General features: G+C 37.4%; 1 protein-coding gene across 1 annotated transcript in view; it reads right to left on the minus strand.

Annotated features, from left to right (window-relative positions):
* DPYD (dihydropyrimidine dehydrogenase) overlaps window positions 1–13,185 on the minus strand; it is an 841,951-nt gene that overhangs the window by 21,806 nt on the left and 806,960 nt on the right. Inside the window, exon 21 of the mRNA XM_044238740.1 lies at window positions 2,070–2,213. Coding sequence (XP_044094675.1) covers window positions 2,070–2,213 — 144 coding nt within the window. The remainder of the gene's footprint in view (window positions 1–2,069; window positions 2,214–13,185) is intronic.

Consider the following 13,185-nt stretch of genomic DNA (forward strand, 5'->3'; position numbering starts at 1 on the left):
AATGAGGAGGCTGAGGAGAGGAATGTAAGTTTGCATTGTTTTTAAAGACTTTCTCTCCTTCCTTTCTTTTCTTATCTTTTCCTTTCTTTCTTCTTTCTTTCTTTCATTCTTTCTGGGAGAAGGAGAGGGAGAGGGAGAAGCAGACTCCTAGCTAAACGCAGAGCCTGATGCAGGGGTCAGTCCCACAAACCTGAGATCATGATCTAAGCCAAGATCAAGAGTTGGATACTTAAGTGACTGAGCCACTCAGGCGTCCCTAATTTGCACTATTTTTAATAAGACTTATCCATCCTTGATACTTTAAAAAAATGTTTATTTACTTTCCTGACTTCACATTTCCTTGGTTTATTTAATGCTGCTGAGTTTGATATTTTACTTGGATTAGTAACTGACCAGCTTGAATTCAACTCTAGCAGGCTTTTTCTTTGTTCTGTTTTTGTCTTGCTTCTAGGTTATCAATATATTCCCTGAAGGAACAGAAGACTAGAAAAGGTCAAATGCTTTTATAATCACCTTGCACTTTTCTTTCAAATATAAATAATACCTTTCTTTCTATTTTTTACATGTAAGGAAAAGATGAGATCTTACATTTAATTCAAGTTAATTTAGAAGAGACATGGAAGTGGGACAATGCTCACTTAACCTCAAATAATATAATAATTATAGCCAAACACAGGGCTTGTGAAGAGCTGAAGGATCTGGTCTTCTCTTTATCATCAGTGTCTAGTTCATTCTTCCGGTAACAAATAATGCTGGGAAGATGGTATTGGGGGCTATTGTGCTGTTAAAAGTCCCAAGTGTTCACTTTATTTAGAATTATGGTATTGAAATACTGGTAGAATTTGTGTTCAACCACTTCTATATTTCCTTTCAGAAGTCTGAATCACTTAAATTTTGCAACAGCAAGTGTAAACCCCACTGTTTTTGACATAGGACACATCTTTTTTTCTCTCACAGGCAGAGGGAATTTTGAAGGTTCTAGTTCCCAGTTGACAGCTAAAGATGAATTTCTGGGAGGCTCCCCTGAGAGGTCTTAAGAGCAAGATTTTCAGCTGATGCTTCAAACAGAAAATGGAAATGCAGAAGTAGATTGTCATTAAATAGGGAAGAATAAGTTTCAGTAACTGAAACCACATTAAGTGATGGTGATTTCAGGGAGAATGGAGTTCTATAAGTCCTATAACACCTCCCTTTTCTCTCATTAAGACAATTCCATTTTGGGGAAGGTGGGCAGGAAGGAGGTAGGTGTGGTTATGACAGGGCAACCCAAGGATCTTTGTAGTGATGGAAGTCTTGTATCTCAACTGTGGTGGTAGAAAAAAACCTACACGTGTGGTGGGACTGCACAGAAGTAAACACACATGTATGCACATATACAGACATGTGCACAAAAATAAAAAAATCAAAAATCTGAATAAGATCAGTAGATTGTATCGGTGTCATTATTCTGGTTGTGATATTTGGAAGAAGTTACACTGGGGAAACTGAGTAAAGGGTTCACAAGACCTTTCTGTATTATTTCTTAACTGTATGTGAATCTGCCACTCTTTCAAAATAAAAAATGCAAGAAAAAACTCAAGAAATATAACACATCCACCATTCCATCTTCATGATGATTCTTGCTATTACCCAGCAAATCAAAGTCTCCTGATTCCCCAATTCATAAGGCTTTCTAGAGACTCATCAGACAAAGTTTGTTCAAATTGATGCTGTTGCATATTAATCATTTAGTTGTATTATATGACTAACATATCTCTTAGATTTAATTGTATATGGATATAACTTTAAAATGACTATGAGAAGACAAAAAATTCACCTTAATATTTCCTGGCCCATTTTATACATAGAGAAATTTCCATGAAACACATACTTGACTATATTCTAAGAAGTATAAAATATGCAGATAAAAGAGGCTAACCCCTATCACCATAGACAGATTTTTTTTAACTTCTATTATATTTTTAAACAAAATAAATTATATACTTACCCAGTAAATAAATAGTTAATCTATTTTGAGTTATATTGTGTATTTACACAGCAATATAGTATATATATAATTTAATTTTTACCTTGATGGTAGGTATAGGCTTTTTGGGGATAAAATGCTTCCTCTCAAATGGGGGCAAAGCTGCATTTTGTTCTTTCTGTCTAATCTTGTTCTCTGCTATGATTTCCTTGCGCTGCTCCAGATAAGGTCCAAAACTTGGTAGTTTCTAAAAGGTAAATGCACAAATAAGAAAGCGTGTTAGCTCACAGAAAAGAAAAATGTGGGGATATTATTACATAAGTATTATCAACAAACAAATGTGTGTTTTGAAATTGTTCTTATATACTGTAACAATGTCTTCATTTATTTGAGACTCATTAGGTATCAGATTCCATTAATTATTAAAAAGAATTAAAGAGTGCAATACTTTTGCCAAATATATACATATTAAATATGCAGACATTGGGAGAAGGAGAGAAGTGAGTTGGGGGAAATTGGAGAGGGAGACAGACCATGAGAGACTGTGAACACTGAGAAACAAACAGGGTTTCGGGGGGAGGAGGGGTTGGGTGAATCTGGTGGTGGGTATTAAGGAGGACCTATACTGCATGGAGCACTGGGTGTGGTGCATAAACAATGAATCTTGGAACACTGAAAAAAAATAAAAATTTAAAAAATACACAGATGTTAATTAAATACATTTCTAAATGGAATAAAGTTCACAATGGTAAACTAAATCCATTCACTTAAAACAGTAGCTATTAGACCATTTGTTTGGTTCGTATAGACAGAAGGTAAAACCTATTGATGCTTTTTTTCCTCTTCATCAGGTTTTTAGCACAATATAGACACAGCCATAGTCCCTGACAAATGCTTTTGTCAATAGCAAAGGTACTTTGCCGAAGTTCTAATCTGTATCTCTATTTTATTGTGTTCAAATTCTTACTACATCTCTTTAAAGACTGTAACTAATGTTGATTGCAATTTACTGGAGTAGCTGAAAAACAAAATGGTAAAAATATTGATTTCTCCGTACAGAAAATAAATTTTATTTTGCATGAAGGAGACAAAAATAGAAATGAAAAGCAGAGGAAATATCACAGGGCTTAAACAAACTCCATCAGTATTCAAAATCACATCATGGAGCTTTAAATCTCAAGGTTATTCAACTGTACTTTACAAAGTTCATTTAGAAAGATACCTGGGTGTAATGGAAAAATGCTAAGTGGTTTCAAGTTAACACGAATATGCCCTCATACTATTCATTATCCCACAATTATTCCCTCTTCACTTTTGTCCTTCTCCTCTTCTAGAACCTTTGATCTTCACTTTTACTGACACATGAAGCTGGTGATAAACACCACTAAATTCCAAATGTTTTGTGTCTGCCTATAACCTGGAATTGCTGGGTCTCCTTTCTAAGACTGCAAAAACACCCTTTCTTCTCTCTCTCTCTCTCTCCTACAAAATAAAGCCTATTTATCTAGCTGATAGAGGCTTGGAAAACTACAGCATTCCAAGGTCATCCTGATCTCTGACCTAGCAAATACTTCGGTGAAAAATCACACTTGTTTTGAAACACTGGCCTCCACCTGCCAGGTTGCATAACGTCCCAGGAAAATGAGTTCTCTAGTCCTTTAGAGATGTTAGCAGAGTAGGTAAGTGAAACTTAACCCACACTCCAATTCAGCCAAACTGTCACTGAAAATTTATATTAGCAGAACATATTTATGTGGAAATATCTAAGATTGTTACTTCCATTCTCAATTTACTATAATTATGTCAGGAAGTTGAGCAAATGGAAGCAATGTTATGAATGCCAAATTATTTATATACAATTAAACTAGAACTATATACTTCATTCCTATACCTCAATGCTTTCCTAAATTACAATATGCAATGATTTCAGTAATATGAAATGATAAGATGAAGGGACAGAATATATTGTATCTATTTTACCATAAAATAGGTGATGCTGTCTTGTTAGAAAACATCAAATAAATGAGTATAAAACAGATCCTCAACATTTATCACATAGGCAAGCCCTTTTAATGTAGAATAGATAATGCTTGTTTGAAATGTCCTCTTATTAAATAACTTTTTCTTGGGGCAGATGAGGGTGTTAGGGATTATATGTGATGTCAAAGTTCAGATAATATGAGGTTCAGATAACATCTCATAAGATGGTAAAGGCATGTCCACATGACATCACTCTTGTCAAAGTATCACTCTTTCCACACTTCGCTTCTATACCAAGGACACTAAATCCTAAACTTATATTCTTGAAGATTATAAAAAATCATTAAATGTTGAAACAATTGACCTCTGGCTCTAGCAGATTCCTCATGGTGGCAAGCTCAATGAAACACCGAACCACTATCCCGATTCCCTGAGTCTTACCGACTCAACACTCTGATTCCATCTAAGAGTTCTATAAATGTTATTCAAAAGAAATCATTCCTCGAACTTTTTGATCTACCTTCTTTTAAATATAAACCAGAGGAGACTTTTTTTCCCCATTTAGAATATTCTTTATCCAAAAGGAAATAAAATAGTTAAGTTTAAATTGTGGTATTTTCAAATAGTTTCAGTGATTATAATAATAATAAGAGCAATAATAATTATAGTATTTGAAAACCCCTTGATGCTGAACAGAACACAGCCTGAGTAGACATCTAGCATCCTGATATTTTCTGTAGTTTTTTGTGTGTTTTTTTTTGGGCAGTGATTGACCACATTTGCCTTATTTAAATTATATTGCCTTTCTATGGCTAACAGAGCTATGACTATAATGTGATAATCTTTTCTAATTAGTCCTAAGGAGGAGTTCTCAATTTAACATAAAGATTCCTACAGGATTTTCTTTGTGTGTTAGTTAGAGCAGTCAATGGAAGAGAAGGAAATCTCTTGCCAATTTTTTTTCTTTAAATCGAAAGCAACTCACACATGATACCAGTGACTGCCCTCCCCAAACTTCCACAATTCATCTCCAAGTCAAATAGTTTCATTTGTGTGTAGCTTCTCACTGGTATATGGAGGTCCCAGAGACCAGATGTAGTGCCAACTTCCAAAACATCAAGGCTGCCATAGATTTTGCTTTCTGCAAATTAGTATAAGAAAGTTTAGTGCTTTTTAAGAAATTACTTTGTTACAGAGGAGCCTGGGTGGCAAAGCTGGTTAAGCAACAGTCTTGATTTTGGCTCAGGTCAAGATTTCAGGGTCGGGGTCTGGAGATCTAGTCCCATGCATCTGATTCTCTAGTCAGTGCAGTTTGTCTGAGATTCTCTCTCTCCTTCTCCCTCTGCTTCTTTCCCTGCTCATGCTGTCTCTGTCTCTCTCTAAAGTAAATAAATAAAATCTCTTTAAAAATTCCTTTATTACGTATTAAGAGGGCTCTACCATATCTGAGTTCTGAATATTTTAAAAGTTAAGTTTTCTGAAAATACAAAAAATCAATTCTCTCTTGCACCAAACGACGGCCTTTACACACACTACACTTGGCCACACGTTTGTGTTCTGATCTTGCCAAAAAAAAAAAAAAGAAAAGAAAAGAAACAAACAAACAAAAAGCAAAATAAAATTGAGAATGAGTGAAGACAAATGCATAGTTGGCTGGTGTGTATGTGTGCAATCAGTGATGATTAATAAAGCATTTAGTTCAAATCTCTGCCTGAACATATAGTTAATTGATTTCCTATTGCAGGAGGAAAGCAGCAGAGCCTGACAGAGCCAGCAGCAGGAGCTTTTCCTCTTCATTCATTATTTTCTTACAGAAAAAGTTGTAGCCCGCGGTAACTCAAAGCAAGGGGTTTTGAGCATCATGCTATATTTCTTAAACAAAGAAAAAAGTTCTTTACGACTATCAAAAGCTGCTTTGTAACTGATGAACTCAACAAAGCTCCGAAATGGTATGATTTTTGTTTCAATACTTTCTCCAGGGATTCATCATTGATGAATTTGTTCTCACCAGAAAAGCTAAATCCTACTCATTTAAAGATAACAGTATCTCACACTAAAACTGTCTCTATCCAGATATAAAAAGCATTACATTGCCGATAGAAAAGTGACAACATAATGAATCAACAATGATATCTTAAGCCAGCAAAGCTTTAAGGTAAAGCAGTCCATTTGGATTATAATTTATTCATGGATCAATCTAAAGGTAATTGAGCATATTATGAAGTAGAAAAGCATTCTTGTTTCTAATAGAAGCAGGTACTGGTATCTTCCAGTTTAAATTGCATAATTTTTATGAGAATGGCAGCAAGTTGGCTAATGGCAATGGTGTACAGTGCTATAATGGATCAACTCTATTTTCCTAATCATACTGCCTTATCTGATTTGAAAAAATAACAACAAGAAAAGTAATTACTTGACAGTCAAATGGTAATAAGTTAAAAGAGGATTTCAGGTTTATACTGAGTGTAATCTACCTACATAAGTATACACATGCATATATAAAATCACACATATACACTAAGTACAATATATATTTACATATATATATCATACTCAATATAAACCTGAAATCCAAATATATATATATATATATATATAAATTGTGTGTGCATGTGTGTGTATAATATACTTGTGCATGTGTATATGTATAAATATATACACTGACAAAGAAATAAGTTCAAGGATGTATGTCTCACAACTATCCAAGAATTGCCTTTTTTTTTTTTACACATATCCAAGAATTGCCTTTTTTTTTTGTACAAAAGTCGACATATGACTTAGTTATACTATTTGTATTCTGCCATTTATTCAACAAATACAGTATCAAACACTAGCTCTGGATCAGAAACTGTCCTGTACTACATTAAAGGTTAAATAAACCCTGTATGATATGTGTACATTTAACACTGTTACACATTTTCTATGTATCCCTTGCCATACATTAAGGGTACTGTCAGCTTGAATTATATATTAAATATTTCTGGTTATTGCAGTTGTCTAAAGGAATGATAAACCAAACTTCTTGGAAAACTGTTTGATCTCAATTAAATGACCATTAATTGGAGATTAAAACATGAAGAAAATAAAAGAGTTACTCTTCAAAAAAAAAACAACTCACAAAGGCAAAGGAATACTTTTTAGATACTCAAAATACACAGTTTGGACCCCAATGGCTGGGAACATGGGTTCTATGAGTGTGTTTCTAGCATACCTTAATTTCAACCACTGTGTGCTCAGCATGACATACGTAAGGGAAACAGAGGTGAGAAGTCTCAATTCAGTTCTGTCCAAATTCAGTTACTTTTCTTCTTCCTTTCTCTGAATTATTAGAGTAGTGAACTGCTTACATTTGATCTTGATTTTTATTTCAAAATCCATTTTAGCATGGCTTAGATTCAGAAACTCAGATTTTTCCTGTGAGTAACTGACATGTAATGCTTAATCACTAACATAACAGTAAGCAGTTTTTCATGATATTATCAAATTTGGACAGTGGAAAACAGTAAAAGACAAAGGAAATTATATTTCATAATACTACATGGTGCCCAGTGGATAAATGGGGACAAAGGAGTCAGACATGCAAAATACCTGAAATTAATGAAATACAACTGTTAGTTGAATCTGACAAATTGAAGAGTACAACTTTCGATAAACTATCTGATGTCTGAGTCAGTCAAATGCGATGACAGTTCGTGCTTCTCAGTGACAGTAGAAAGCCAACATTTGCATAGCGGTTAGGGTACTGATTTAGAAGTAAAATTTGCATTAAAATCACAGTTTTACACTCATTAGCTGTGTGACTATGAGCCAATTACTTAACCATTCTGCTACTAATTTTCCTTATCAATGAAATGAGAATGACAGTATCTAACACACGATGTTGATATAAGAATTAAATGGAATAATATTTGTAAAGTGCATGCCTGCCAATTTATTCCCATAAGCCTTAACTGCTTATATTGCATTGTGTACCATGCTCCATATTTCCATGTTGGCTATTACATCCCCTTTGCTAGGCGAGCCCCTGCCAATCTTTTTCATCTGGTACATGCCCATTTGGCATTGTAGTCTCAGCTTGGTTTTCATAGCATGTAAGTAATCTTCTTAACTGGCTCCCCTCCCCACAGTGTTAGGGTCCCTCACGGTGCTCCAGAGCACACCTTAACCCCTGCACTCCCCACACTGCCTTCCCCTGGTAGTCTATGCCTCCACGGTCCCTGCTTGAGGTCCTAGAGAGTTACTTTTTGATCCAGCAGATACTAGGTATACAAGATATTTTTGAAGCTTAACAAATGAATGAATGAATATCTTGAATATATTTTAAAAATCCAGCTGGTTTTTCGAAATGTCAGATAACCTGAAACATGACTTTCAGAAAAAAATGAATTTAAACGAATACATCCATTTAACATTAAAATCAAATGCAGTAAAAAACCCACCATACTTATACATACATAAGAGCTGTGATTCATAAACTCAAAAACATTTACAAAGTGCCAGACACTTGAGATGTATTTATAAAAGACAATCTGTGACCTTATAGAGAACCTATAGTTAATCTATAGAACCTATAGTTAATCACATCTGCAGTCCTCCAGGACAAAGGCTGGGGCTCAGGTAACACAGAGTGCTAGATAAGCAATGATAGTGCAAACCTAACCCAAGCTGAGGGGTCAGAGTGTTTTTTTAGAAGAGTTGACATCTGAGCTAAGTTCTGAAGGATAGGTTGGCAAATGGTGAAGATGGAGGTGTGAGGGCCAGGAAAGGGGAAGAAAATCCTCCCAGTAGAAGAAACACCAGAGGGAGAAGGGGTGCACTTTGGAAGAGGTGCTGGAGAGCCAGCAGACTGCTAACCCAGTGCTCTCTGTTTAATAAGATAGAAGAGGGCGAGCAGTTTCCTCTGTGAAGGGAACCACATCAGAACATATGTAAGGAAGAATGTCGGTCAAAAGAAGAAAATCTAACATTGATAGAATGCTAAAAGAGGATGACAGAGGGAAGACCTGCTTTTGGTCAAGCACTGGGGAGGGAGGTGCTGGAGCCACAGAAACAAGAAGGAGGAGGTTCTTTTTAAAAGCAGCACATGGCTTTGGGAGGAAGACTGACTCATATTGTTTAAAACTGAGGTGAGAAAATTATTATTTATACTAAAATATTATTTAAATGATGCCTATCAGGTTCCTCTAAAGAAACAAATTTATGAGATACCACCTCACAGCAGTCAGATGGGCTAAAATTAACAGGCCTGGAAACAACAGATGTTGGTGAGGATGTGGAGAAAGGGGAACCCTCTTACACTGTTGGTGGGAATGCAAGCTGGTACAACCACTCTGGGAAACAGCATGGAGTTTCCTCAAGATGTTAAGAATAGAGCTACCCTTAATGACTCAGCAATTGTGCTCCTGGGTATTGACCCCAATGATACAGATGTAGTGAAAAGAAGGGGCACCCTCATTACAGGGTTCATATCAGCAATGTCCACAGTAGCCAAATGTGGAAAGAACTCAGATGTCCATTGACAGATGAATGGATAAGGAAGATGTGGGGTGTGTGTGTGTGTATGTGGGTGTGCATGTATACATACAATGGAATATTACTCAGCCATCAGAAAGGATGGATACTTATCATTTACATCGACATGGATGGAACTGGAGGGTATTATGCTGAGCAAAATAAGTCAATTAGAGAAAAACAATTATCATATGGTTTCACTCATATGTGGAATATAAGAAATAGTGCAGAGGACCATAGGGGAAGGGAGGGAAAACAGAATGGGAAGTTATCAGAGAGGGAGAAAAAACATGAGAGACTCTTAACTATAGGAAACAATCTGAGAGTTCTTGGAGGGGAGGTGGATTGGGGGATGGGTAACTGGATGATGGGCATTAAGGAGGGCACGTGATGTGATGAGCACTGGGGGTTTTACACAACTGACGAACTGTTGAACACTACATCTTAAACTACGTTGGCTAACTGAATTTAAATTAAAAAAGATAAAAATATAAATAAATTCCCACGTTAACCCTCTCCCCAAAACAATACCTTTAGCTTGGAGTTTGGGAGATGAAGCCTTGTGCATGATTTAGGAGGAACAAAAACAATGAGATGGCCAAACCACTGTGCCTGAGGAAGGCAAAATTCTGAAACAGGGGGAGAAGAGAGAGGAGAGAGAGAGAAAAAGAAAGAGCAAAAAGCGAAGGAAGAGGGAAGGGACAGAACGGGAGCAGAGCCTGGTAGTATGAGGGCTGGGGGACTTTAAAAAAGAGGAAGAGCTCATATTCAATTTTAAGCTGTTTGCGTTGCTGCAATTGAAATCCTCTTCTCTGACCCTTAAAACTTAAATAAGTCTCCTACGTACTTATATGCCTTAGAGAGAAATTTGGAAGAAAATCAGCAAAAATAGGCTTGAGTTTCATGGTTGGGTGGGCATATAGCTCAAAGAATAGGAACCAACAAGAAGTAAGATTGAGGGAGATGCAGAACTCGGCAAGAAGGAGAATTTATAGCCGGAAGTGACCTAGAGAACATAATCTCCAGGGATTTTACAGCAATTTCCAGAAGGACGGCCTGGCTGATTTCAGCTGACATTGGTTCCATAGGCAGTTTTCAGGAAGAATAGGATAAGGAGAGGAAGAGATGTACAAACAGTTTGATGTAACTCTGACCCAAATGAGCACTTAATTCCAACTAAGAGATTAAGGGAGATGTCTAGGGAAAGGGGAATTTAAACTGTGACAAAGGGTTATAAAAGGGAGAAATACTATGTGGTGCTGAAAAGAGATGAGACAGATAAAGGAATGATGAGGAAAGGAATGAGAAAAAAAAAAACAGGATAAACTCATTCTTACAGAGCTAAAATATAGTACAATATAGTACGTGACTGGGGAATAACAGGGGTAAAGCTGGGAAATTTAGGGAGGGCTCTGAATTCCGGGCAAAGCAGCTTGGATATTTGTTCTTCAGGGTATAGGGAAACACCAGTTATTTGAAAATATGCGATTGGATGCCTTCGGTGGCAGAAAGAAGGGTGGGTTGAGGGAGTGAGGATGTTTGTGGCAGAAAGAAGATAATGATCCAGCATGATGGAGATGAGATTTTGGTAGAAGCATAAAAGTGACATAGATGGCCTACGAGATTTTTTGGTTTGTTTTTTTCAAAAGTCTATGGTACTCTGGAAAATAGAGAACATACATTGACTACCCACCTCAACTCCAACAGCCTTCCATCGATCTTCACCCCCACACTGCCCATGGACTGCTTCACCCCTAGTCTCAGTGATTTTTGCCTGACACCACCCAGTTTTCACTCTCTGTGACACAGAATCCTTCTCATCATGATGGACCTCTCTCTTTGCTGCCTCTTTCTGCAAATGACCCCTCCTCTCTCACCATCCCCTGCTCAGTCAGAATCTCAAATGCTATCAAAATCACACAAGAGCTTGTGGTTGACCGATGGCCGCAGAGGTTACAATTTGCAGAAGAGTTCCTTCTCAGTCAAAAGGAACGGGAATTCACGCTGTGGGGAAGCTGGGATTAGTTTTTCTTTCCTGGCACTCTGGAGGACCCTTGCTTATATTCTGTAGTAATGATGAGGTGGGGAGAAGACTCGAGGAACATCAGCCTCCTCGACAACAGCTGGGGTGGGAGGTGATTATAAGTTCGACGAGGGAAGGAAATGCATTGTCAGCACCATCTTCATCAAAATCAGCACATTAACTGAGCTTTGCTGTACACCAGGCCCTCTGCAAAGCACGGGAGGACATTATCCGTTCTTTATTGCAACCCTATGAAGTGGGTATTATCCTCGTCCCTGCTGCAGACCAGATCACAGTTTCAGAAAGGCTAAGCAACCTGCTCCAGCTCTCGGTGTTAACAAATGGCAGAGCTAGGATTCACATCCCAGTCCGCCAGATGCCAGACCCGGTGCTATGCTGTCGCTCACGTTTCTTTATAGTGTTTACAAAGCTCTGTATTAGACAAGTGTACAATATATTTTTGATTGATATAAAGACACATACTACACATATAATCCATTCTTTGAAATCTACCCTTCCCATTTTTACTCATTCCACAAACTATGGGGGGAAAAAGTGTTTCATACAGTATACTGTTTAAAAAAATGCTGAACACATACCATGCAAAATATCTGTATTAGTTCAGTCCTGTTTATTATTGGCCTCAAGTTTAATGAGCTCAAGTTAATACAGGTGAAAGGCCAGAGTGTTACATGCAGCAGTTAATGAAATACCATAGAGCTGCTGAGAAAATGATTAGCAGCCAAATGTGAATTTAATATACTTCATTCTCAAGAAGTAATGCCCCCATGGGAGGCTTCTTTCCGTGGGAGGTAATATTGGAAAGAGCACTTGAGAGTTAGAAGATGGGGTTGTGTTCTTAGCCTTGATATCCCCTCATCTTGTGACCCATGGGAGCTAGTGACTCCTTTGGGTCTCAGTTTTCTCATCTGTAAAATGAGGGGGTCAGACCAGATAATTTATGCAACTTCTAGCAATGTTTTGTTTTGTTTTCAAATTCACAGTTAGAAATCCTCAGGGTTTACAGGATGCCTGGGTGGCTTGGTCAGTTAGGCATCCAACTCGATTGCAGTTCAGGTCATAATCTTGGGCTTGTGGAATCAAGCTCCGCATTGGACTCTGCACTCAGTGGGGAGTCTGCTTAAGATTCTCTCTCTCTCTCTCTCCCTCTCTCTCTCCCCACCTGCTCTCTCTCTCTCTCTCTCTCTCAAATAAATAGATAAATCTTCAAAAAGGGGGGGGGCGCCTGGGTGGCTCAGTGGATTAAAGCCTCTGCCTTCGGCTCAAGTCATGATCCCGGGGTCCTGGGATCGAGCCCCGCATCGGGCTGTCTGCTCCGTGGAAAGCCTGCTTCCTCCTCTCTCTTTCTGCCTGCCTCTCTGCCTACTTGTGATCTCTGTCTGTCAAATAAATAAATAAAATCTTAAAGAAAAAAAAAAAAAGGAAAGAAAGAAATCCTCAGAGTTTATGACCAGGTGGCATCACATCCATAGTCTTAACCACATCACATCCACAGTTTATGGATGAAATACTTGACTGAGTCACAAATTATAACTCTTTTCCTTCTATTTACAGAACATTTCAAGTCTTTTGAAACTGGAAGTATGAATAATATGGACAATGTTTATCAAACTCCCAAGGTTGGATGAGTTCATAAACTGTTCTAGGCTTTACTGGTGGAAGGTACAACCAAAGATTTTCTAAT

This window comes from Neovison vison, chromosome 2 (assembly GCF_020171115.1).
Source record: "Neovison vison isolate M4711 chromosome 2, ASM_NN_V1, whole genome shotgun sequence".
Classification (NCBI taxonomy): domain Eukaryota; kingdom Metazoa; phylum Chordata; class Mammalia; order Carnivora; family Mustelidae; genus Neogale; species Neogale vison.